At 47.3% G+C, this 27,511-nt stretch overlaps 1 protein-coding gene across 1 annotated transcript; it reads left to right on the forward strand.

The window, feature by feature from the left end:
- Positions 1-580: 580 nt before the first annotated feature.
- On the forward strand, positions 581-26,135 carry GDPD4 (glycerophosphodiester phosphodiesterase domain containing 4; the record flags this gene model as incomplete). The annotated part of the gene is made up of 15 exons (XM_082014990.1): positions 581-763; positions 1,379-1,482; positions 3,510-3,603; positions 9,271-9,330; positions 10,866-10,964; positions 14,430-14,523; positions 16,089-16,234; positions 17,779-17,861; positions 18,728-18,878; positions 19,432-19,656; positions 20,460-20,617; positions 21,890-22,037; positions 23,156-23,238; positions 25,163-25,245; positions 26,104-26,135. 15 exons carry the CDS (start codon positions 581-583, stop codon positions 26,133-26,135), a joined length of 1,743 nt encoding a protein of 580 aa, XP_081871116.1.
- Between the last annotated feature and the right edge of the window lie 1,376 nt (positions 26,136-27,511).

The following is a 27,511-nucleotide window of genomic DNA, read 5'->3' on the forward strand; positions in this document are numbered from 1 at the left end:
GTGCCAAGTAAAGCTATTTCAGTCAGGAAATAATTTTTTCTTAAGGAATCAGTCTCTGCAGTGCTGCAGTTTTGCCAGAACAAGAGAGCTATTGTACCTGGAGGGTTTTAGTCCCTTTCCTACATGAGCTAGTTAAACTGATAGCAGGTTGCAGACAGGTCACAGTGATGTTGAATTAATTCCCGTGGCGAAGCCTGAGCTCAGGTTCATCTGACGTCATACTTTGAGATTCTCCACGGAGTGCTTAAGTTAGTGGTTTCATTTCCCAGAGCTCCCTGTACAGTCACAAGGAGGCAGAGGTTCCCCCCGAGGTGATCGAGAGCACCTAAGTTACAACCAGGAGCACCGCTGACTGCTGAGGGGACTTGCAATGACCATGCTTTTCTGTTAGACAACTTACTTAGGCGTATAAATTTAGGTGTCCTCAGCACCCTTTTCTGCTGGTCTCAGCATCCTCTCAAGAAAAATTCCTCTGTTTTTTTCTCATATGAAAATCTTACCCAAAAGGAAAGGAGGGTTACAGTCTCCGCCTAAAATTTGTGGTCTTCTTTCAGGAGGAAGATGAGATAAAGCCGCTCAGATGGAGGCCAGTTCCACCAGCCTCAAGAGGCTCAAGTTTGGGAAGCTGAAGGTGGTACGTCGGCACTTACTACAGAGGTATGAGCATCAGCCCTTCATCTCCTGCCTGGCTGGTTTCTACAGCTGCCGCTGGAAGCGGTACCAGCGCAGAAGGACCGAGCCTGGGAAATGCTGCTGCAAGACGGTAAATTAGCTCAAAATCAGCACAGGCATTGATTTCTGTGTAGGGACAGGTCAGTCCAAGCTGACAAGTGGTTGATGGTGTGGGCCAAAGGCATCCCTGCCCAGCATCGTTTGGCATCTGTTGGGTTGTTAGGTTTTGGCTCTAAGCGACTGATGTATTGCTGTGCTTCCATGGCAAGCTCAGTTTGTCTGTGCCACCACGCAGCTAACAAGTGTGTGGTGGCAGGGAAGGACCTTGCACCAAACCCTCCAGGCCAGTGAAACCTCTCGAAGCTGTAGGAACAAATTAAAGGAGGAAAATTTGGGCTGGGTGTGCAGTAAAAATTGTAAAGGGGGCTGCTGCATAGCGCAATTCCCTCTCAGACGAGGAGGCTGAAGTCCTCTGAATTTGCAAAGTCATGAGATCTGTCTTCCCTGAAGATAAATACTGCAGAGTACACTTTTGAGGCCATCCCCTGGTCACGGAGAACAGGGGGGAAGTCATCTCCATCGCTGCTTCTGGAAGTCCAGCACCAAGCCACGTGTTTTAGGGACAGCCTAACAGTATTTGCCATTTGCTCTGATTGCTTCGGGGTAGACAAGGCTCTGACCACTTGTCCTTCCTCTGCCTCTCCAGCGGGAATGCGTGTTTTTCCCATTGCTTGTTGGAGCTTTCTGCTTTTCTCTGGTCTTTCTGTACATGTGGGGCGAAGCGAAAAATGACTACAATAACTTTGACTGGTAAGTACCATTTTTTTCTCCTCTCCCGCTTCTTGGGCAGGTCCCCAGAAGAGTGGCCAGGAAGAGATGAGCACCCTCCCCAGCAGCTGTGCTGCAGCAGGACACTTTAGCCATGAGCCAAAGATTTGGCTCCTTAAACTCTTGGTTACAGCATCCAAATCGAATATCCAGTGACTTCAGAAGTGCTGAGGCTCTGCCCTTTACTCACCTAAAGTTTTTAGGTGTAAGTGCAAATTTGAGAGAATCATCATCACAAAAACTGTGAGTGCAAGGGACTAAATAGCTCTTTCTTTTCCTTCTCCAAGTCTCCCGCCGGCCCCAGCTCCCTCTGAAGAAATCACAGAATCACACAGAATCACAGAATCACACAGAATCACAGAAGTAACTGTCAGGGATTTATGCAAATCCTTTCCTTCAGCAGTACGTAGGTAACAGTTATGCAAATCTGGTCCCTAAAATGAAATTAAAACAGCTCAAATATTGTGGGCAGGAACAGTGAAATAATGTTATTCATCCTTATTGAGGGTAAAAAGTGAAGCCTCCCTCTCTTTCTCCTTGGGCAATGCCTCTGCAGGTCCTCCAGCTTTCTGGTGTTCTCACCTTCAAAACCAGACTCAAATCCTCTTTTTGCTGCGGTGCCCTACACAACCACAGGCAGACAAGGAGGGCTGTTGGCCTGGGTCATGTCATCTTAGTGCTTCCCGAGGCTGCCTTGTCTGCAGCAAGGTGCTGTGTCTTACAGTCACACTAGGAACTCTTTGGAGCAAGCCAATCAGTTTTGGTCCTCTATTTTACCACCCCAGCACATCGTGGTATTAGCCTGGTGGCTAATGCAATCATGGATTTGGGGAAGGAGGCTCTTGATTTTTGCATGTCGCAGGGTAGGTTATTCCTCCCTGCCTCTTTGTTTTATTGCTTTGAAAACTTCAAAATTTCAAGAAACAGGACTGTTGCTCCCCTCCAGTCCATGTGCTAAACACAAACACCATCATCATGTCCAGATGGAGATCAATGACGAATGGTGTCCCTCAGGGGTCCGTACTGGGACCAGCACTCTTTAATATCTTCATCAATGACACAGACAGTGGGATCGAGGGCACCCTCAGCAAGGTTGCAGATGACACCAAGCTGAGTGGTGCAGTTGACACACCTGAGGGATGCGATGCCATCCAGAGGGAGCTGGACAAGCTCGAGGAATGGGCCTGTGTGAACCTCATGAGGTTCAACAAGGCCAAGTGTAGGGTCCTGCACCTGGGTTGGGGCAGCCCCTGGTATCAGCACAGGCTGGGAGTGAAGGGATGGAGAGCAGCCCCATGGAGAAGGACTTGGGAGTCCTGGTGGGTGAAAAGCTGGACAGGAGCCGGCAATGTGCGCTCACAGCCCAGAAGCCACCCGTGTCCTGGGCTGTCCCCAAAGCTGCGTGGCCAGCAGGGCGAGGGAGGGGGTTCTGCCCCTCTGCCCCGCTCTGGGGAGACCCCCCTGCAGTGCTGCGTCCAGCTCTGGAGCCCTCGGCACAGGAGAGACATGGACCTGCTGGAGCGGGGCCAGAGGAGGCCCCAGCAATGCTCCGAGGGCTGGAACAGCTCTGCTGGGAGGACAGGCTGGGAGAGCTGGGGGGGCTCAGCCTGGAGAAGAGAAGGCTCCGGGGAGACCTTATTGCAGCCTGCCAGTGCTTAAAGGGGTCTGATAAGAAAGATGGGGATAGGCTTCTTGGCTGGGCCTGTTGAGATAGGACAAGGGGGAATGGTTTTAAACTAAAAAAGGGGAGATTCAGATTAGATCCAAGGAAGAAATTTTTGACAATGAAGGTGGTGAAACCCTGGCCCAGGTTGCCCAGAGAGGTGGGAGATGCCTCATCCCTGGGAACATTCCAGTTCAGACTGGACGGCGCTCTGAGCAACTTGATCTAGTTGGGGATGTCCCTGCTCATGGCAGAGGGGTTGGACTAAGTGACTTTGAAAGGTCCCTTCCAACCCAAACTTTTCTGTGTTTCTGTGATTTTATGATAATATTTTACTGCTTTATAGGTATAACTATGGGAATCTGGGCTTCTGGTTTCTTTGGTCTCTTGTTCTGTTGATTGTGGCTGCAATCTTGTTCATGTACGTCACGCTGTTATTGGTAAGTAATGTTCCTTATAAACTGACCATGACTTATAGTCCTAAAAAGTAAACATAAGGATGGCTTCAACATGCCAGAGCAAAGCTCAGCCCAGCCCTGCAGATGATCCCCAGACAGTGGATACCCAGGGAAGATTTGGAACACAAGTGGTTATGGTACTTTCTCCCCATGTCCACCTGTGGATGACCAATTTCAGCTTGGGGGTCTCTGAGCCAGATGGTAGTTTATGTGATTTCTCTCAATGATTTAATTTTGACAAATTTGTCCAGTGTCTCCTTGAATCCAAGCGAAGATGTGCCAGGAGTGGCTGGATCTAGATTCAGGGGAAGCTGAAGACTGTTGTTCTGACAGGAGGGAAAAAAGGGGCTCTGAGTCATGTAACGGCAGTGATACGTAGTCAAAGCTGAGTTATTCCTCTAATCCTGAAGAAAAATGCTCATCAGAAGAAGGGGAACATTTTCACTGAAGCTGCCTTGACTCCCTCTGCTTTGCTGGAGGGTTTGTCTCCAGGTAGAGACTGCAGACATGGTCACAAAATGCTCCTGAAGTTTATGCCCAGACTTCCTGAAATCTTCACTTTTCCAGATCCTGTAAAATTTTCTCTAGAATTCTGTTCTGCTGTCTGCTTTGGTTACTGGAAACATGCCAAAAGCAAGCATTTCCTAAAATTTCATCCTTTTCCCTTGCCCTTTCTCTCATAGGGACCTCCCGAATAAAGACATATCTGCATCTGTGTTTCCACCCTTTGCATCCAGAGCTTATAGGCTAAGAAATCACTTTAACTCCAGGGAATGGAGTCCGCGTTGAGTCTCATGCCCGCTCCAGCTTTCATTTTGAAAAGCCAAGTGCTGAGGATGAGGTTATAGCCTTGACTCACCTCTGTGACCAAGACAACCAGCTTTTATCATAATTCCTGCTGTTCTTACCTGTTCCCTCATGTGTCATCACATCGTTGGCCTGTAAATTGCTCATGGCAAGGAATCTCTTTTCGGTTTGTTCATGCAGTGCCTAACACAATAGGTTTCCGGGGTCCTTCGTCCCTGCTGAAGTACAAACAAATAGTGATTTTATTCCAGTGCTAGCAATAAATTATCAAAGTGATAAATAGGACAGCTGCTTGGCCATGCCTACAGTGATCACCAGCATCCTAAATGCTGTGGACTAACTGAGCTCTGAGTACGACAATAACAATATTGAATTACAAGGGTTTTGTGACACCCTGGTGGCTCAAGGCCTATTATTCAGCAAAGCCTACCTGGCTTTCCCAGTGGCCTCGGAGCTGTGTGGGTGGTTTGGTGGTTATAGTGCTGTTTTGGGCAACTCAGAGCCTTGCCAGGGATGGCCATGTGTCATGGATACCCCTGAGATCATACCTCAGCAGGCTGTGGATCTGAAGTCAACCTCAGGATCAGACTCACACATCATAGCACATGCTAGAAATGGGATTTACAGGATTTCCTGGGCTTGGGGAGCCTGAAGACCCCTAGGCCTGGTGTGTCAGCTGGGTTGTGTTCTGTCTGGATCCCAACATCAGCCAGTGTCCAAGCGGTGGCATTTCTTAGAGGAGCTTCATGTCTTTGGCAGCACAGATCTGATGGCTGCAAGCTATCAGGGCAGGTGATGGGCAAAGTAAAGCCAGAAAGGTAGATGGAAAATACAAGGCACAACTGGTGTCCTACATGGTTCAGTTCAGTCTTGGTCCCACTCTTCGTTGTGTAGACACATTCCCCTCCTCCTCCCAGCATCTCAGTTCTGTCTAATGAGGCTAACAGCATTCCCCTTCCTCAGGAGGGTGAAACACAAATAAACCCGAAAGGATATGAGAAGTTTGGATACTATCAGACAAGTCCTACAAGAGAAACACTTCAGAGGTGCTTCTGATCTGGAGACAGCCCTTGCAGTTGAGGGTCCATTTGCTCCTTGATTTCACGAAGCTGTTAAGCCACCCATCCAAAGCTATTGGGTATTTCTAAGGGTACTTGCCCTGCTTGATTGCATCACCATGTCATCATGTCTCATTTGGCAAGATTGCTGCATGCATCTATGTTGAGCAGTGGGCATTGGGAGGCACGAGGGCCCACGCTGTCAGACCTGTTACCTAAATAGAATTAGGTCTTGAAGGAAAGGGGAGCAAGGAAAGTAATCACCACCACCATTCATGCTCCCACTATCTCAAAGCATGCAGTGTCACACGACGGTCACGCGCCTGCATGCAGGGTCTCGGTGATGACAACTGTGGCTTGGCCATGCTCATCCCAGCAGGTGCCTTTCAGAGGAGGACTCTGCCAGGAATCACCCCTCCATTGCTGTTTGCAGAGCTTCCCTGTCACAGTGTCTCTGGCCTTTCACTGTAGCCTTTGATGAACCAGCCGGCAAAACACTAGCAGCCTCACAGGCTAATAAGTGCAACTCAGCCCTTCCACATCTAAATAAATTTCTCAGTTGGGTATCGTACAATAGCTGGATCACTCTAATACATTTTGGACAACTGAAAGCCAAGTACGTTTGCCCCCCATGATGAATTACATCCCATGTTCTGGCTGAACAGTGCTGGATGGAGACTCTCCCTGCACATGTTGCAGGAAGGACTGGAGACCTTCACCAGGCAATGTTTCCTTGTGATGTTTTGCATCAGCGGCCCATCACATCAGAAAACCAAGCACACTGATGCCCTTGGAGCAGAGACATTTTATAGCAACCACTGGCGGGTCTGGTTTTGTTTGTGGGCACCATACCCTCTTCCTTAATGATGGCACCCAACTGGAGCCTTTAAGCCGACTTCCATGACCTTATTGTGAACCACTGAAGCAAACATTCTTCTGCCCACTGGCCACCAGCAGCTGAACAAAGTGATGCACAACAAAGCGCTTGCTGCCTGTGCAAAGACGCTCTCGGTCCGCATGCATCATTGTAATTTTTTCAGACAATCAGTTTCAATTAATTCAATTGTTATCACTCTGCAAGATGATTTTCTCATCCCCATTAGAGCTAAAAGGTTAAGCTGAGGGGTCTAATTGCAGAACAGTTCATGCTCAGTGGAGAATAAAAAACTTTTCTTGTTCAGTTTTTCAAACACCAACATAGTATTTTCCTCTCTGCAGTTCAACCATGTTTGTTCCAAGAGTTTTGGGGAGGTGACTCATGACTGTAGAAAACAAAGAGGTTCAGGTGTGTTGTGGCCTCTGCATTTGTAGGCTAAGAACTGAAAATAGTACATTGGCACTGAAGTCCAAAAAGTTCTCTCAAATCTCAATCCCGAAGAGACTAGGGTACCAGAGAAGTTCTGCGTTGCTGCATTTTTGCCAGAAAGTGAATATAAGGACCTGGATTCTGCTGTTGTGAACATCTAAGTGAGCAGATGTTTTAGGTGAGCTGAGTGTCTAAGTGCTTGCTTCCACATCTTGTGGAGGTTCAGAGCCTGCCTAAGCCTCACCAGCAGTGCTGAAATCAGCACAAGGTCATTTCCATGCTGAAGCAGAGTGGGATTAAGGGTCTACTGTCTGTCCTTTTCCAGCATAACCTTCTGTTCAGTACACCTACTCAAAAAGAGGGAGGCAGATGTGAAAACCCCCTTGCAGCAAATCCATCTCTCTTGCCACTGGAAAGTATCCCTTGATTACCACTGTGCAGGTAGATGGTGGACGGGAGACAGTTCCACACCTCCTACTAAAGAAGAGAAGAATGCAAGTGTTGGCGACTGTAAGACTCAGGGAGATGACAGGGCTGGCAAGAGAGATCTTGTCTCTAGCCTCAGCAGTAATAGTCAGACACATACTGGCCACCAAAACCCACATGTCTGTGTACTTGTATTAGACTATCCCAGGATATGTATGAAAGCAGTTTGGAAGAGCCAGACCTGCTGGTGCTGGTTGTCCCTTTGCCTGAGGAAGTCCTGAAGCCTGTGGGACACTGCTGAAGGCAGCTGCTCTCCATGGAGGAGCGTATTGGACAGGTCCTGAAGCAGATTTAAGGAGCAGGACAAAGCCAGGTTATTGTGGCTTGAGATGTTAAGCTTCAGGGGTACATGGAAAGCAAAGAAAACTCAAGTTGACTGTGCCAGAGGATAAACCTTGTCCACATCACATCATCTCACTGGTCCATCAAGATATGTTCTCCTATAGTGACACTGAAAGAGTTCCTTCTTCACCCTCTGAGGATGAAACCTGGTGATTATTCTTCTTGTAAGGTGATAATGAGATGTTGTTTCCATCCATACGAATGAGCTCACCCTCCAATGGCATTCCCAGATGTGGTGCATCATTCATACAAAAGTTAGTGCCTTAGGCAAGGATCAGGTCTTTATAACACTGCTTGCAGAAAAGGGGAAATTTTGAAAGTGTCTTTTTTTCTTCCTTTTTCTGAAATGACATATTTAAATGGGGCTGGCTTAAGATCTTCAGCAGTAATTAAATTCTCTCTTAACTGCTTCCATGGTTACTCATCACGTACTGGGTGTAGGATTCGATTAAAGGAGGCTAACATGTCAAAAAGTACTTAAAAGCTGATCTGTATTCTCTGCTGAGCTTATATCTCACATCAAGCCAGCACGATCCTGGAAAGAGGGTGTATTTGTAGCTGAATGGGAAACAGCTTACATTCCTGTGTACTTGTGTTTTGGCAGAGTAGAGCCCCTTCCCCTAAATCTGTACATCCTGCTTTCACACAGTCCCATGGTGTTACAGTCTGGAGGGACTTGGATCATAAATGATCCTTCTTAGTGGAGCACTGATGTCTACTAACAGATAGTTTTCTTTAAAACCTGATATGTGGTGATACTGGCCCCCAAACTGCCCCTTACAGTGGTCGGGAAGCTTGCCCCAGGTATTCAGATTCCTGAGCATAGACCTGTGTGTTTTCATGGCAGCAAGGTACTTCTCCTGCGGAAGTTCATCACCAGGTTCATCGGTTGCTTAGGTCTGGAACAACTTGAAGTAACTCTCCATCAGAGCTGTGGATTGGCTTTCCTCATCCTTTGCTTCTTGATGTTCAAGGTTTCTCGGGTCGTCCCCCGCCCTGGCTGGGGTTTGCGCCATGCCTCACAGGAACACTCCCCAAGGGAGTTCAATACCTTGCCATCAGAGAGAAGGAACGAGCCAGCCACCAAAAACTAGAGTCTTTTAATCTCCAAGACATTTTTCCCTATTCCAGATGTGCATCTGTCTCTTGCGTTTCCTGTGATTACTGTGGAAGCATTGTCTCCTTTGCTGTCTGCTCTGTATTTTTGTGGTGCTTTGGAGGCATTTTTCAGTCCCTGACCTCTCTCCCATGGTTGATATGCTTCTAATCACAACAAATGCACAGAAGATAGACTAGGTTAGTGCTGTATTCGTTCATACCATAGCAGTTGATCCTGGCCATCATTTCTCTTTCAGAACATGTACTCACAAAGAAAAGTCATTGAAACTGTGCACCCTGAAGTGTCCAGTTATTTCTTACCCATGAAGAGGCTTTGATGCTGCAGGGCAGCCTTGGCCATTTCAGAAGCATTTTTACTGTAGCAATAAACACTTCTCTCCATACATCTGTCCTGCTAACAGCCTTGATATTGTACAGAAAGACCTAGTGTAAAGTCACTTCTCAATGCAAAAAATAATTCTGTAAGTACCTCACTGAACCCACTTCACCATCGTCTACCAGGACACAAACAATGTCTTCTTGATTTCCCAGGTCCTAGCGATGTGTTTGCTTGCAGAAGGCCAACAGCTGTACCTGCACTGGAGTCACAAGGTGGGGAGAGTCAGGGCTTTCTGGTAACTCTAGCTGATGCTTTAAACCAACTGAGTCTCTGGTGTTTCTCTGCATGAAAAACATCTTAGATGTTGATCTTAGGAGACTTTAGATACCCATAAGAATGATATCTCCACCTGAGCTGATCACCTAAACTCCCTTTCAGTCAGTGGAGGGAAATGAATCCTCTCAGGATGCAATTCATCCAGCTGGTCATAGACATCTAAATTAAGATGAGGTGAATCACACATGAAGTACCTTTTTCTCCCACTGACTCCAAAAGGAGCTTGTGGTGACTCATTGAGGTAAAGATGTCTATATTTGACATGTCTACATGTGGTAACATGAAGACAAAAGCAAGGTGTCCATGAGAAGCACAATGTAATTTTCTGCAGCAGGCTCCAGCAGCAGTTAAAAAAAGTGGCTGCTACCTCTGCAGAAGAGAAATCTGGCTTTTCCAAGGCATCTTGGTGCCTTATGCCTTTTGGTCTTTGGGTGGTTTGGGAAATGTCACCTGAAGTTTTGAAGGCGCAGAAACAAATCCTCAGAGAGGTGTTACTGCAAAATGATGCATTACAATTGCCCTCTTTAAGAAATTCTTGAGGTTATGTAGGGTATTTAAAAAATGAAAATAGCCATGCAGTTTAGGGGAGTATATAATGTGATTGCAAATCTTGCAGTGGAAGGCAGTAGCTGAATGTGCAGGTACTTCATCCTCTGTTTCGTTATTTAATTAATAGAAACATGGTCATCTTTACTACTGAAAACTGGCTTCCAGAAAAAACAGATGTAGAACAATTTCTAATAAAAAATTGAGACTGCATCCTTGAGTGGAAGAGGTTAGGGATGGATTATTAAGGTGTTGATCTGTAGGATCCCCCTGAAGAATGTTTAGAGCCTTGGTCCATTATCTACCTGCACTTAGTTCTCAGCAGATAGACAATGTACTGAGAAGAGCTGGTACATACACACAACTGTGCTGGTGCCAAACTGTGCAAGAAGCTAAAGCATACCTCCTCGTTTTTTTGGTGAAAAAGTGAACTTTCATCTTTTAATGATGGGAGTGTTTGCTGTTGCTGAAGCCTGTTGCAAAGCAGCTCATAGCTTAAGGAAGCTTTTGGGTGGAATTCATCACTTCTGAATGTAGCCATTTGCAGGCTAAGGTTTTAATGTAAGCTGATCATCTAGGCTCTGTCTACATGAAGAGAGAGAGACAGGCATCTACCATCATAAAGCAAGTGTGAATCGATCACTTCTGGCAATTCCTCTCTTTCTCCAATGAGGGACCCTTAAGGGCTGACTTAGTTGGGTACTCAACTCTTAAGATTAGTCTTGCCATACAGAAAAGCCAATTGATAGCAGTGTTGGTCTGGTTTTAGTCCCACTGCATCTCTCTGTCTCTGAATGGGCATAGTCAAGCTCACGCATCCCAAACTTATCAAGTCCAAGTTGCTTAAACAAGCCTGCGAGTCAAATGGATGGCACAGCCTGTGCAGAAACGTTGAAGCTGATTTAGGTCTTCTTTATCTTCCCAGATTGGGACTTTCCTTGTCCTGGGCTTCTCTATCACAGCCCTCTTCATATTATCGGTACTCTGGGGAGATCAATGGAAAACTGTCCGCCTGTCATTCCAGGTAAGAGGGGGTGGGAGGTGTGTTTGAAAGAAAAACTTGTAGAAGTATTTTGTGGTAATCGGTAGAAAATAATCCAGATGGTGAATGTCTTTCACACCGGTTTTCCTGGTAGGGTACACGGTTTTGAGTAAACTTTTGTTATGACTTAATATTTCCTGTTGTGAGAAAGGAAGCCAAGACCTGAGGTTGAGTTTCAAGCTATCTATCTGATGTAATATGTCTCAGTTTGGGAACTCACATCATGCTTTTTTTTTTAATCAAAAATGTTGCAGGTGTACTGTTAATTTCCAGGTGGCCAGGACAAATATATCGGACCCCTTTGGCTGGCAGGGTTGTTGGAGTAAGAACTTTCTCCCTAATCAGTTCCTGCCAGTTCAGCAGCTTTAACAGTAGCATAATTTCATAGAATCATAGAATCTTTGGGTTGGGAGGCACCTTTCAAGGCCATCCAGTCCAAGCCCCTGCCGTGCGCAGGGACATCCCCAACTAGAGCAGGTTGCTCAGAGCCCCGGCCAACCTGACCTGGGATGTTCCCAGGGATGGGGCAGTCACCACCTCTCTGGGCAACTTGGGCCAGGGTTTCACCACCATTGTTGTCAAAAATTTCTTCCTTAGATCTAGTCTAAATCTACCCTCTTTTAGTTTCAAAGACATCACCCCTTGTCCTGTCACTACAGGCCCTGCTAAAAAGTCTGTCCCCATCTTTCCTATAAGCCACCTTTAAGCCCTGGCAGCTGCAGGAAGGTCTCCCCGGAGCCTTCTCTGCTCCAGGCTGAGCCCCCCCAGCTCTCCCAGCCTGTCCTCCCAGCAGAGCTGTTCCAGCCCTCGGAGCATTGCTGGGGCCTCCTCTGGCCCTGCTCCAGCAGGTCCATGTCTCTCCTGTGCCGAGGGCTCCAGAGCTGGACGCAGCACTGCAGGGGGGTCTCCCCAGAGCGAGGCAGAGGGGCAGAATCCCCTCCCTCGCCCTGCTGGCCACGCTGCTTTGGGTGCAGCCCAGGAGACAGTTGGCTTCTGGGCTGTGAGCACACAAGGGCAACTGTATTTCAGTCTTATGTGGCTCAGAAGAGCTTCATCTCCTGAGGGTAGGACAGCACTGAGTTTTTGGAGCGAAGGTGGGGAATGCTGGTGTCAGGTTCAACAACCTGTGTGATACTGTGTTCAGTTTTGGGCCCCTCACTACAAGAAAGACGTTGAGGTGCTGGAGTGTGTCCAAAGAACAACAACGAAGCTGGTGAAGGGTCTAGGGCACAAGTCCTGTGAGGAGCGGCTGAGGGAACTGGGGTTGTTCAATCTGGAGAAGAGGAGGCTGAGGGGAGACCTTATTGCTCTCTACAACTGCCTGAAAGGTGTTGGTCTCTTCTCCCAAGTAACAAGCGATAGAATGAGAGGAAACGGCCTCAAGTTGTGCCAGGGGAAGTTTAGACTGGATATTAGGAAAAATTTCTTCACCAAAAGGGTTGTCAAGCACTGGAACAGGCTGCCCAGGGAAGTGGTGGAGTCACCATCCCTGGAGGTATTTAAAAGACATGTAGATGTGGTGCTTAGGGACATGGTATAGTGGTGGACTTGGCAGTGCCAGGTTTATGGTTGGACTTGATGATCTTAAAGGTCTTTTCCAACCAAAGTGATTCTATGATTCTATGCAGGAGGTCAGAGTGCATGGTCTGTTGGCCTCCTCAACTCTCAGCAGATCTGAAGATGGAGGCAAGAGCTGCCCAGTGCTGTTTAGTGTCTGAGCACCCAGGTTCCCACATATATTTGGAAGGAAGTATGTAAGCGTTTGACTACATAGCTGCCTTGCAGATGTTATTTGGGCTTATGACTTGTCCACCATATGGCTTACTGTTTGTGAACATTGAGAGAGCAATGCATATGGATGAGAAGAGGAGTCAACTGTAGCTCCAGAGTTATGGAAGTCTCTGAGATGTGGTGTTTGTAGGGTGTGGTTAATTGCACATTCCTGCTCTACAGAGTTCAGTAACTTGGGCTATGCACTGGCACAGGTATTGAGAAACCATCAGCTGCTTCTCCCCTTTACAGACTCCAGGGGAGGCGGATGAGGAGAAGGAAACACAAAAGCCCTTGGGTTCCCCACAGGTGCTGTTTATTTCAGGTGTTCATGCCCTTTGAGATGCTTCATATGTCTTCCCGCTGCTGTTCCCAAAGGACATGAATCTCTTGTAGATCCTGTGTCATGTCCATTAGCCCTGCAAAGCTATCTCAGCTATCCTGGACATCTCAGATGGCACCTGTTTATGCAACTGAATCCTACTTCTAATCAAAAGATGTCCAGGGCAGACAGTATCAGAGGCAACAACATCTCTCAGTGACTGCTGCTTCCTTCAACTCTTCCGGCGAAGAGACTCAGGCATGGACTAAGCAACAGGAAAGGCTTGCATCTGAATAAATTTTTTTCCTATTATAACTCTCAGTTCTAACTGGAGCAGAAACCATGAACCTCTGATGAGTATGAGATCGGGTTTTTTGACAGATTTCCCTAGTTTTACGAAAAGTGTGTCATATCAGCGTTACTGAGTAAAGAGTATCCATTCAGTGTCAAACTATTTCTTCCTTGTTTTCAGCTCTGCTCATGCATTCATGATAAGCACAGCGGTGATTCTTAGCTTCTGATCTTCTTGTTTAATCTTTAGGACCAAAGAAATCAAGTCAAATTACTTTATCTGCCCAGGAATAGGTATTATCTGATATAGCATAAGCATTAAATTAATATATCATTTTGTATTAGTAAATCAAGAAAAATATCTACACGTTGAGTTAAAAGTAAAAAAAAAAAAAAAACAGAGAAAAAATACAATTAGCCCTAATGCAAGTGAGTTAAATGCTTTGAAATAAAAGAAAATTAATTATTTTTCTGGAATATATTGTTAATGTGTGAAACTAGGTAGTGCAGGGTGTATATGAGTGTAACAATGTCCATGATCAGACATGTACCAGATTAACTATTTCTCTTATACCACAATAGTTTGTTCCATATAGGTGTAAATACCACATTTTATCACTCAGGCTTGTTGACATCAGTTTAATGATTTAGCTACAGTGTGGTATGGAGATGACTATTACCTGGATGGGGTTGGATTGGGTTCGATTGGATTAAACTGTGTGCTGACTGAAAGATGCTCATGAATTATGGCATGGCAGTAATGGCAATTGCGTCCTCATGGATGAGGACAGCCTTGTGCCCTTCAGCCATCTTAGGAGGAGAAAGGAGAGCTGTGTAGTGCAGTGAGGAGCACTCCTCAGCCTGAGGAGATGTCCTGACTGGGGGCACATACCTCTCCCCAGACTCCAGAGGGGTTTGGTGGATCCAACACAGCTGAGGGAGAGAGGTTGAACTGCTGGTATCTGGAGCAGCAGCCCATTCAAGTGGAAGGCTGTAGCCATGTTGGTGTTTGCTTCCCTCTGTCCCCACACTTCATCCTTTGACTAAAATACTTTTCTCGCCAGATCACAGCTCCCTATCTCCACATAGGGGCAATAACCATCATGGTCCTCCTGTCCTGGCCCGTGGCTCTTCATGCCATCAGAGCAGATAAGAAAGGTACAGTAGCTCTGCTTCCTGCTCCCTATATGACAAAAGATGTATATCAGTGTGGGAAAACAGGCGTGCGGCCCTTTCCTCCCACACCTGCACTGCAGCTGGAAGCAACTTTTTTAACCTCTGTGTATCCCAGGGTAATTAGGGGGGTTGGGGCTTGGGCTGTGCACTGTCCTGTGGCTGTTCAGATGCATTACTGGTTTGCATGCTTCCTTGCAAAGTTTTTGCCTATACCAAGGCAGTGACCTGCCTTGAGATGGAGGAGATGAGCAGAAGTACCCGTGTTCTGAGTCATGCATGGAAATTTGGTCAGCCCTCTGTGGGAGAAAGCTGCCCGTAGCAGCTACCTTGGCTGACCTTTGCTTGCTCTACTCATCTTCGCTGTCTCAGAAGGGATCTCCAGTCCAGTCAATCCACTTCAGACTCGTGCATCTCAGAAGTCAGCTGAGATAGGGGAAAGAGCTTTTTGATCAGTTCCTAGAGGCATCCCATAGCAAGTTCTGTCTACCTCTGAGAAGTGTGACCAGGTAGTGTAAACAGAAAAGCCAGATGCCAGGGACAACTGCAGAAGCGCCTGGGTCTGGGACTGGCTGTTTTTCTTTGACCTGGTCTCTCCATATAGTCAAAATTATCAATATGACACCCATCTGCAGATGTTGATTTGTAATAAAACCAAAGACACAATGTGTTGGTTAAAGCATTTTTTGTCCTGCCCAGGTTTTTTCTTATTGAACTACAGCTGGGGAGGTTGGGGGGGAATACACAGGGACCCTAGACATTAGAGTACACCAGGGACTTAATGGACTCGCAGCTCAATACATCAGCTTGGTGTAAACCCAGGTTCCCTCAGAGCCACTGGCACAATGTGCAGAGGGGTGATGGTACCATTCAAGAAAGAGATGTTGGTGCATAGGTGCTCATTTCTCAGAGGAACTGTTTTGTTCCCTGCAGTGAAGACTCACTGGGGCCTTTGGGCAAATGTGTCAACAGACTCCAGAGAAGGCCCTGGGTAATGAGTTGGCAAGTTTCTGAGATGCAACGCCTGTGCAGTCAGTCTGTAGGGTTCTGTAGGTCACACACAGAAGGTCACTGACAGCAATCTGAATGAACCACCGTAAGGGGATGTAACACAGTTGAAGGAGAAATGTTCCTTCTCTTCTTCACTGTGAATGAAACTTCAAAATGTTGCTTGTTCTTATCTGACTGAGAAAAAAACAAACACCCTTCTGTGAGGATTGTTTTTCTACAGATGGGGGACATTTCATTGCACCACCTCTAAAGAAAAAGAAATTCAGGTCATGTCTTCCTGTAAGGTATAATGGGATGTAATTAAGGCACAAAACCTGCAGTCCTGACTTAGCCCACATCCTTGCTTTGACCTGTTTGTTTTCCTGGATTGTATTGTTTGGAGAGAAAGTGAAAATTAGGGGAAGAAGGGATGGAAAAAGGGATGGGACAAAGCCCAACAGCTGCTTAGCTGGAGGGCTGTATTAAAAGCCATGCCGCAAGGCAAACCCATACGTTACCACATGCATTAACTCTAGCCTTCCTCCTTCAAATTCTTTCAGTTGTTCGGGTGATAATTGTTGGTCCATACCTGGCTATCCTTCTCTTTCTTTTCTTGATACCTCTGGGGATGTACTCTCCTTGCATCAGAGAGTTGGGGACACTTGGACCAAAGCCAGCCCTCATAGGACACCGTGGAGCACCAATGGTAGGTCTGGAGAAGTTATTTTACATCATTCTTTCATCCTTTGTTTTGCTACTTTCATCATAATCTTCTGGGTTTTTTTCCATGAAAACTGTGGAGGGTGGAAGGAGAGACATTTCTGTCTGGAACTGCATGCCAAAGGCATCGCAGCATGGGTTTGCTAACAAGGATAACACTGTTCCTGAGGGACAAGATGGGTTTGGTAGCTAAAGTGGAAGAAAACAAACAGTAGACCTTTAACGAGATAGTCATAGAATCTTTGGCTTTAAAGTGACCTTTAAAGGTCATGTAGTCCAACTCCCTTGCCATGAGCAGGGACATCCCCAACCAGAGCAGGTTGCTCAGAGCCCCGACCAACCTGACCTGGGATGTTCCCACAGATGGGGCATTTAACACCTCTCTGGGCAACCTGGGCCAGTGGTTCACCACCCTCGTTGTCAAAAATTTCTTCCTTAGATCTAGTCTGAATCTGCCCTCTTTTAGTTTAAAACCGTTACCCCTTGTCCTGTCGCTACAGGCCCTGCTAAAAAGTCTGTCCCCATCTTTCTTAGAAGCCCCTTTCAGTCCTGGCAGCTGCAGGAAGGTCTCCCCAGAACCTTCTCTGCTCCAGGCTGAGCCCCCCCAGCTCTCCCAGCCTGTCCTCCCAGAAGAGCTGTTCCAGCCCTCAGAGCATTGCTGGGGCCTCCTCTGGCCCCGCTCCAGCAGGTCCATGTCTCTCCTGTGCCAAGGGCTCCAGAGCTGGACGCAGCACTGCAGGGGGGTCTCCCCCGAGCGGGGCAGAGGGGCAGAACCCCCTCCCTCGCCCTGCTGGCCACGCAGCTTTGGGTGCAGCCCAGGACACGGTTGGCTTCTGGGCTGCGAGCGCACAGGACCCCCAAGTCCTTCTCCATGGGGCTGCTCTCTATCCCTTCATCCTCAGCCTGTGCTGATACTTGGGTTTGCCCTGACCCAGGCACAGGATCCTGCCCTTGGCTTTGTTGAGGTTCACCCAGGCCCATTCCTTGAGCTTGTCCAGGTCTCTCTGGATGGCATCGCATCCCTCACGTGTGTCAACCGCACCACTCAGCTTGGTGTCATCTGCAAACTTGCTGAGGGTGCCCTCGATCCCACTGTCTATGTCAGTGATGAAGATATTAAAGTGTACTGGTCCCAGTGCTGACCTCTGAGGGACAGCACTTGTCACTGATCTCCAGCTGGACATTGAGCCATTGACCATTACCCTCTGGATGCAACCATCCAACCAGTTCCTCATCAAATGCAACATCAAATGGATGCAACAGTCCACCCATCAAATCCATATCTGTCAAACGTAGAGAGAAGGATGTTTTGGGGGATCATGTCAAAGGCCTTACAGAAGTCCAGATAGATGATATAAGTGGCTCTTCTCTTGTCCACTGGTGTCACTCAATCATAGAAGGCCATTAGGTTGGTCAGGCATAATGACGGTCCCTTAATGTAAACCAGAGGTGTTGCAAAGAGGCAGAAAGTACTTATAGAGTCCTCCACAGTGTGTTTGAAAATGATCTGCTCATGCACTTTTTTTTCAGTTGGCACCAGAGAACACTGAGATGTCATTTCAGAAGACAATTGAACATGGTGGAGATGGTCTTGAAACTGATGTCACCATTAGGTAAGGGGAAAACATTGCATCTCACAGAATATACGCCACTTTTTCTAAGAGTTGCCTTTGGAGATGTGCAACTCCAGGCAATTAGATTTTACTGATGGCTGGGACAGTGTCCCTCAGTTGGTGCATGATGATAGGGGCTGTAGGGCATGGTTGTTCTCAGGCAAGTCAATAAGCTGTACCTATTGATTTAGCAATCATTATTTCTACAGTATGTTCTAAATGATTTGTGGAGTATAAAGACAAATCCCTACCCTAGTCTGACTTCCAGGACACAGTGAGGGTTGTAGCAGGCCTACAAACCAACAAAAAACTGTGTTCAGACTTGTGACCTAATTATGAGGTCTTTAGTTGCCTTTGTTTGGGGGACCCATTGCCATGAATTGCTAACATGCTGTGCAGGATGAACAGTTTCCAGGCACTGAATGAGAAAAATATTAATGCTTAGATCTTCTACTAATGTAGACCTTTCTATAAGAGAAAATTTTGGTTTTCCATCACTGTCACATTTAGACTTCAGTCCTCTCAAACCCATAGAAACTCTTTGGTGTCAGGAAAATGAGATTTCAACTATAAGTTACTATCCATTTTTTGTGCGACTAGCAGGCATTAATGCCACCATCACTACTTTGCCCCTGATGAAACTGAGGCACAGACAGGCATGACTTCTCCAAGGTCAACCAGCAGTATTTAATCTAGAAATAACCTGGTGTCTTGAATCTCAGCCTTCCTCCCTGTTCCACCCACTGCACTGAGGGAGGCTGTACTGCTGCATTCACAGCCCCCATATTCTTCTGACTCAGCATGACCCTGCTCATGCCATGAATGAACCTGCACCCCAGGTGACCTGAACTCTTGCTCTCCAACAGCTATGATGGGGTTCCTTTCCTCATGCATGACAGCACCTTGAGGAGAACAACTAACATCAAGGAGGTCTACCCCAATGACACTGCTCAAAATGCTGCGTTGTTCTCCTGGGATACCCTGAAGGAGCTGAATGCTGGAACATGGTTTCTTAAGGTAAGTGCCATAAAAGACTATCATCAACTGGATGTAGAAGAGACACCAGCTCGTTACTTCTTAACAGCATGAAAGTTAGGAGAGGAACTACTGGTTGAGCCAAAACTCAAAGAAGTCACTAGAAATCCTTCAGCTGGAGTCTCCTTGCTTTGTCCAGTTGGTCTTTAGGCTTAGGAGATCTATAACAATTGAATGGTGGGTGTTCTTGTGGCTCCTTATCATGGCTGCAGCAGAACACATGGTCTAGATGAAGAAGACAACAGCTACTTGTGCAAGGTGCTGTGTATAACAGTCACAGCAAACATGGTGGGACAGAGAAGCACAGCAGATCTAGCTGTGAACTACCCAATTTAGGTCTCAGAAGCAGTGTTGTCAGCCTGGGTTAATTTCCTATGTTTCTCAGGTAGAAGAACTAAGCAAAATAAAATATCTTCACCTACTGAGGGCTGATGTCAAACTTCTTCCCTCTTAGAGATAAGAGTTTTTTGGATGCAGCTGACTCCCAGAGGTGACTGCCTGATTGATTTCCTTTTTTATATCTGTTTATTTCTAGGACAAACCATTTTCATGCATGGGCTCACTGTCTAGGGCAGATCAAAACCAGGCAATGAATCAGTCAATTTACAAGCTAAGTAATTTCTTGCGCCTCGCAGACAGTCAGAATAAACTTGTGATATTTGATCTCTACCGTCCTCCAGAGAAACACCCTTACAGGAACTCATGGATCAACAGAACCCTGGAAGTCATCCTCAATGAGTCGGGGATTAGACCCCATCTGGTAGGGTGGCCTCACTCCTCCATATCCCTTTCTCTTGCTCTCCAAATTGGCACTTTGGGGTCATACCCTGCATGACTTTACCTGCATGAACTCTGTTCCCTTGCATTTCACTTGTTTTAAAAGGCATCGTTTGGTGTATATTCCTACTGTCGGTTCGCCAGCAGGTACAAAACCTACAGCAACACAGGGAAATAAGCCAGGGTATATACCAGCTGATGCCTTAGCCCCCAAACAGCATCCTTTCATCATCGTAGTAACTGGCAGCCTACTCCCTGCCACACATGCTTATTTTACATATTGCCTAGAAACTTCTGGCTTAAATTAAAGTACATGGATTTGGGAGCCTTCATTGCCTTCTTCCTTCCCCAGGCAGTTTCCTGCTTGGGATGAATGCTAAATCCATGTGGATCAGGTTATGTATCCACTGATGGCTGGGGAGTTACAGTGCTTTGTCTCTGCTGAAGTTCTCTTCTATGGAAGAACAGAATATTTTCTGTTGCCTTTCCCATAAACCAAAGCTGTGTTTTCATTCATATCAAACACCATATCTTTTGTTGGGCCGTGTGAAATGTACTCACTGATTTCAAGTTGAGAAGCAAGGAACAGTGAAAACTTATTCCTTGATGAATGTGTCTCAAAAGCTTTAACCCTGCATCCAAATATTCTTTGATCATTGAAAGAAACATGTCATTTGACAGACTGGGTTAAGCCCCTCAAGATGTTATCTTCACTGGGTTTGTGTGAAGGGCAGGGCATATCAGTATGTCTGCTGTGAATTCACTGGGTCCTCTTGTTGCTTGCAGGTCCTATGGCTGGAGAACGACATGAGGTCCTTTGTTCAGTCTGTTGCTCCTGGGTTTCAGCAGACAATGGGCCGCAAAGCCCCAGTTGAAGACCTATTGATGGACAATATTGTCAAACTCAATCTGGCCTACACTGAAATGTCCCGTGAAGATATCCGGTAGGTAGTCACTGGACTGCACCTGGACTACGTTTGCCTCATATGTGTGGCAATGTCTCCCTCCAGTGACCAGCTCCAGGATCTATAGCACTTTGGGAAGAGGTCTTTTAGATCAAGTGGCCATCCCTGTTGCATTTTGAGAGGGAAGAACTGTAGTTCACTCCTACTGTTGACCCTGTGTGTAGCCAGGAGGTGGCATATGTAATTACACCCCCACTCCCCCCAAGTCCATATTTACTTGACTAGGATCTTCTGGGTAGAATAACACAGCCGTCTCCCGATTTCTCGTCTTTCTATTCATGCCATCCTCAGTCCCACCAACACTGAATCATGGAGAATGAACAACTATTTAACCTCCTCTCGTGGTTTAGCCCCAGCCAGCAACTAGAATTGAGCTCTTCCACAAACATTAGTGTGAGTGGATAATGCTGTGGTGAGGGACCATCACCCTCTTGTAGCTGCTGTTTTGGAGACTCCGTTTCTTGTCTCCGTTACTATCAGTACTCTGTCGCTCGTGACACACTGAAAATGTCATCTCTCCAATGGAAGGTCTCGCATTCATTGCAGGAGTTTCGAAATGGTTCTTTCATATGAAAAAAACAACAAACAAAACCCAGTCTTATCTGTCCAGCTCTCTTTTTGTAAATAGGATTTCTTGCTCTTTCCAGTACACAAAAATATTGAAATCTAATTAAAAAAAAAAAAAAAGTTCAATCCTTCGGATGAGGCCAATGTTTATGTTTTCTCAACGATAATTTTCACAGGATGTGAAATCCTAGGTAGATCCATTTGGGTAAACCTTGGATAGACCCTAGATAGATTTACAAATGCTGATATTGATGGCACATTCCTTTAGCATTATACAGAGTATGATCTTACTTCATATTAAGTTTCAATAGCTCATAAGAACTTGAAAAATGATGAATTGATGCAGCAAACATAACAAACATTAGTAGCCAGATTCAAAGTGGTTTTGAATACACTATTGGGAGATTACAAACACATCATTACATTGATACATATGGCAGAAGGGTAAGCTAAGTTTTGACCTTTTTGGACATTTTAACTGCATTTGCTTCCAGCAGGTTAGCTATTCTGTATTGACCAATTGTGAATGATTAATTATTGCCTGGTTGTCTTTCCTTTCTAGTCCTTTTCTAGGTCCTAAAGCAAGCCTTTCCTACAGAAAATTGCTGTTTCTCCTTGATTCAGCCCAAAGGAATTACTAACCTCCTTGCTTAACAAAGGCTATTGCCTCTTGGTCTTTTAAAGGAAATATGCTGAGGCAAACATCACCACCAACCTCTATGTGGTCAATGAGCCATGGCTCTTCTCTCTGGCGTGGTGCTCTGGGGCACACTCTGTGACCACCAATGCCGTCCACACGCTGAAGGATCTCAGCCAGCCACTCTTCCTCATGGTAAGTGAAAATCTTCCCTCTCCCAGGGGCAGGAAGTAGGGTTGGGATATTAACAATTACCTTTGGAGACCATGGGCCAGTTCATGCACGTATAAAGGATCCTTCCCATGAAAAGGACCTGAGTTGAAACCTGGCTTACCTGGAACCTCTGAGGCACTGCAGGTGTCATCGTACCCTTCTTGTCTTTTCTCTTGGCTCAGGTAGAAGCACCCTGCTTGTTAGGATTTGCAACTTAGACCTTGAGATGAGGGAAAAGAAGTCATGTTGAGACTTGTGTGGGGAGAGACGAAGGGCCTTTGAGGGCACAAGTTGATGCATGAGGATTTCCGTTTCTAAGCCTGTGAAGCACCTTACTGATGTCAGAAGTTTCTAATTTCTCCGGGCTTCCCACTGCCCTTCTCAAACTTGGTCTTGTTCCACAAGCCCAGGGGAAACAACCATAGAAATAACCCTTTCTTGATGGGAGGACTTTTTTTCCACATAAATTGTCTATTCCCTATTCTGCCTCGGACAACCTGTAGGGCTAAAGGAGACTTGGAGCACTGGTCCCACCAGAGTCTCTGCAGCCTAAAGGTTACTACTTTGAATAACTGGCTTCATACTCTTGAAGTAGATTTTACAATGTTCCTACCCAGACAATGCAGTGTTTCATTCTGTTCTGAGGGTGGGTGGAGGTCAAGTCTAAGGATGAACCTTCAGATGCTCCTAGACTTAAAGCAGGAGCTACCCCAGAACCTCTGTGGTGTTCACTAAAGGACAATTTTGCCAGAGAAAATGAGATGCCACCAGTTGATGTTAATGTTGAAGGGAACAGAGAGAACTACAGGGCCTCCCTGTACAAACAAGAGGTGCCCAGATATTCACAGTGATGTGGTACAATATTCTTGGCCGCACAACAGACCTGTTTTTATGAAGGATGATGATTTGGCACCAGCACCCACTGGTGAGTGGCCACTTCGAAATGCCATCAAATGCTTTAAACACCTGAGGGATGTTACTGCACATGCAAACCAAGCAGCTGAATGACTGTATTTGAGCAGCAAGAAAGAGCTTGAGCAACTCTTTTTCATATCTCGGAATCCTTGGTGGTGGACACATACCCTGTTGTTCTCTTCCAGACTCCACAGCAGTACAACATCATGTGGATCCTGACAGATCTGACCTCTGTGCTCCTCATCTCACTCATCTTTGCTCTGCACTGGTAACTACCAAGTTGCTAATGGTCATCCTAACCTGATCTTTTGTGCCAGGTGGAGGGAAGGAGGGATGCTTTCAGGTGATCTGAAGGGTTAAAGCTACTCTTAAGAACATTACCTTTCCCTTCAGGAACTAGAAGAAAGCCGTGAAAGTCTCCAAAAACTTCTCTGCTTCTCCTGCTTGCTCTCATTTTCCCTTTCCATTTTGGCAACTCAGGCATCATCTACCCTCAGGATTCAGTGGAGACCTGGTGGATTTGCAGTAGCAACATAAGCCAGTTATCGAAGCTGATGGGCTGAGAAAGGAACTGATTTTTCTATTATTTAGTCACTGTTGCATTGGACTGACTTAGGAGGAAAGCTCTCAATGTTAATATTTGAGCATCCTGTGTCTCTCTGCATATGCCAGAGCCCCTGAGGAAATCCATCCTCCCAGATGGCTTGGGAGGAGTGGCTAGGCTTGGGGAGGAGTGGCTGGAGAGGAGCCCGGCGGAAAGGGACCTGGGGGTGCTGGTTGAGAGCCGGCTGAACATGAGCCGGCAGTGTGCCCAGGTGGCCAAGAAAGCCAACAGCGTCCTGGCCTGTATCAGGAATAGTGTGGCCAGCAGGAGTAGGGAAGTGATCGTGCCCCTGTACTCGGCACTGGTGAGGCTGCACCTTGAATACTGTGTTCAGTGTTGGGCCCCTCACTACAAGAAGGATGTTGAGGTGCTGGAGTGTGTCCAGAGAAGGGCAACGAAGCTGGTGAGGGGTCTGGAGAACAAGTCTTATGAGGAGCGGCTGAGGGAACTGGGGGTGTTCAGTCTGGAGAAGAGGAGGCTGAGGGGAGACCTCAGCGCTCTCTACAACTACCTGAAAGGGGGTTGTGGCGACAAGGGTGTTGGTCTCTTCTCCCAAGTAACTAGTGATAGGACAAGAGGAAATGGCCTCAAGTTGCGCCAGGGGAGGTTTAGATTGGATATTAGGAAAAATTTCTTCACTGAGAGAGTGGTCAGGCATTGGAACAGGCTGCCCAGGGAGGTGGTGGAGTCGCCATCTCTGGAAGTGTTCAAAAAACGTGTGGATGTGGCGCTTCAGGACATGGTTTAGGGGACATAGTGGTGCTGGATTAATGGTTGGACTTGATGATCTTGAAGGTCCTTTCCAACCTTAGTGATTCTGTCATTCTGTGATTCTGTGATGAAAATGTCTGAGTGTGTCACAGACACCACATTTTGTTTCCTCCCACGCTGTCAAAGACATTGCCTCTGTTCAATAATTGGGAAATCTGGGGTTCGTGGGACAGGCTGACTCCAACAGGTCGGGTCGGGCTGCTGGTCTGCTCTGCTGCTTTAGCAGCTTTCACCTTGCTTCCGAGGCTACAGGTTGCAGGGTGCTTTGCGATCACCCCTGCGATGCATCACCACCACCGTCAGACCTTCCCGTGCCTGTCCTCCCAGGCTCGCGCTCATGGCCTGCGCGCGTTTCCCAGGGCCCTGCAGATGCTTCTGATCCAGCCAAATAACAACCTCTCTGGACCAGCGTTGCAGCAAGGGCATTCCCAGCCCTGCTGGGAGCGAAGGGCCAGCAGCGGTGCCTGAGAGTCCTGTGTGGTCTTGTTTGTCAGGTTTATGAATGCACCAAAATCACAGTTTTTAAATGTCCCTGGCTGCTTAGGAATCAGTGGCTGCAAACATTTCTGCGGCTTTTGAGGTCTGAAATACTTCTTAGAAAACAGGGCTTAGTCACGAAGTTGCCTTCAAAATGCTGTTGCGCACGTGAAGCGTGGATGCTTAGACATCAGTCATGCACTGGAGTCCCTTCTCAGTAAGGACCCGAGCAAATCCCAAAATACCAGGGCAGTTCCTGCCCTGACAAAGTAGAAAAAAGTTGTCCAGGGCACCAGGCAGCTGTGAGGAGAGCCTGACTCAGGTGCTTTGCCCCATGCAGGTGGCGAGAGCGGAGTTTCTCCTGCTGTGCCCATGACGGTGGCTCGATGCTGGAGAGTGGCACCTACAACAAGTTCAGGACAGGTGAGCAGGGCAAGGGGAGCCGGGAGCCGCATCCTGCTCAGGACCACCTCCATGGAGCGCTGGGGTCCTGATGGGTGGGTTGGTGATGGGTGCCCGTGCTGTGGTGAAGGATGGCTGCATCCTGGGTTGTCTGAGGTGCAGGTGGCAGCTATTTCTCCCCGCTGTTCAGCACTGGTGAGGCCATGTCTAGGCACTGGTTCCAGTTCAGGTTCCCCAGTACCAAGCAGATTCTGACAAATGGGAGCAAGCTCAATGGGGCCACCAAGCTGGAGGATGAGGCATTTGAGATCTGGGTTTGCACAGTAGGAGGGAAGGTCAAGGGGCATCTTATCACTGTCTTCAACCATTTAATGGGTGGGTGTAGAGACCATGGAGCCAAATGTTTCTTGCATGTGCAGTGACAACAGCACAAGCTGCAACCTTGGAGATTTTGACTAGATATAAAGAGAAAAAAAGAAATCTTCCCTGTGAGGGTGGTCAGATACTGGAACAGGGGCCCAGACAGGTGGGGAATATCCACCCTCAGAGATGTTCAAAGCCCTGAGCAACCCCATCTAATTGGTCCTGCATCAAGCGGAGGTTGGGGCAGAGACCTCCTGACATCCCTTCCAATATGCATTACTCTGCAGTTCTGTGAAAAGGGAGCCCAGAGGATCTGAGCACCCTCAGGTCTGCAAGGCAGGGTGGGATTGACTGGGGACCCTCCCATGCATCGGGTTTCTGCACCCATGGAGCTATCCTCCGGACAAAATGACCCAGCCTGGGCTGCACGCGTTTTCAGCCAGGTTCCATTTGCTCACAACGGCCGGCAAACAACTGCAGATGTTCCGGTAGCTCACTGTGTGTCTCCCTTTCCAGAGCTCAGTGACATGCCGGCCGTCATGGTCTGACATGGTCAGGGAGGGGACGCGGACCTGTCAACTCGATGAGGACTGGAGACCAGACCCTCCCCTGCTGCCCTTTTCCTGCGGTGCAGACACCAGCCTGCCAAGGGGGGCAGCTGGGGGGGCTCAGATCCGCCTGGTGAGGAGGAGCCGTTTGCCTCCGTCACCCTGCTGACGATGAGCACCGAGCTTCCTCTCCTACAGTTTCTCTTGCCATCCCGTGCCTGGCAGGGATCGCTGGGGTGTAGGGGAGCACAGATGGAGCTGCAGCCGTGAAGAAGCTGTGCGCCATGATGAGATGCGGCAACCACGTGGGAGCCACCATTTACCTCTGAGACCACTGGCACCTCACAGGGCAATCATCCCGTAGTCCCTCCTGCCCTCTGTTTCCACAGCTGTGTTTTACACATGCTGCAAACGTCTGAGTGTCCTCCAGTCCTCATTCTCAGCTGCCCACGTTTCTCCTGTCAGGCTAGCTTCTTCTCCACATACTCCCTCCCTCCTTGCAGGTCTCCTCCATCCCGGATAGCACACTAGCTCTACCATGATGGTCAAGGGCTGCTGGCTGGGTCACTAAGGTCTGCACCTTTCTAGAACGCAGGCAAGGGCAGATTAGGTTTTTCTTTTCCTTGCCCTGCCATAGACCCCAACAGGACAGCCTCTTCCCCTTGGCTGTGGGTGAGGGCATATCTTCCCATGGGTGTTGAAGGACTTTTCCGTGCCTTGGCCATGTAGCTACTGGGACTATGACCAGGAGCACACCACTTTTCTTCAGAAGGATTGAGCTGCATGTGTCCCACCAAGTGTCCTGTTTGCCTTTCCCTTGGGAAGGTCTGCATACCTGTGCTGCACCCTGGGATTTATTCTGATTTCCATTTCTCCCAGTGGCTGTTGGCATACAGAGGGGAGGGGGTCTATGCCCTGCTCTGCAAGGGAGATGTGAGCGTCTCCCAGGTTTAAGCCATAAGTTTCTACTTGAACAAATAATAAGAACACTTTTTTTTTGTAAATTGCAAGTGCTGTTTTAAATACATTTTAGCTCTCCTATCCTATTTTGTTCTTACTTTGGCAAACTGGGAAAGGGGAAGAAAAGAGTAAGCTTTAGCCAGGCTATAGACATTTTCTCATATATAAGCCTCATGCAGCTCAGTGTTTTTGCTAAATAAAGCTATCACAAGTGAACTGTGACAGGGGAGCATGAGGCTTCAGAATTAGCTGTGGTGAGAAGCACTCAAACCTTTCCAAGTTGCAATTTTGGACTATTTTGGAGGCTAGAAATGCAAAAACGCATTTGGCCCCTTTGGGGACAGTGGAATGGTGTAGCGCAGCTCCAGATCTATGAAGCATGGGGATAGGATGCTACTGATGGTGTGAAACCCCCT

Source organism: Phaethon aethereus (genome assembly GCF_964289735.1).
Source record: "Phaethon aethereus genome assembly, chromosome: 1".
Lineage (NCBI taxonomy): Eukaryota > Metazoa > Chordata > Aves > Phaethontiformes > Phaethontidae > Phaethon > Phaethon aethereus.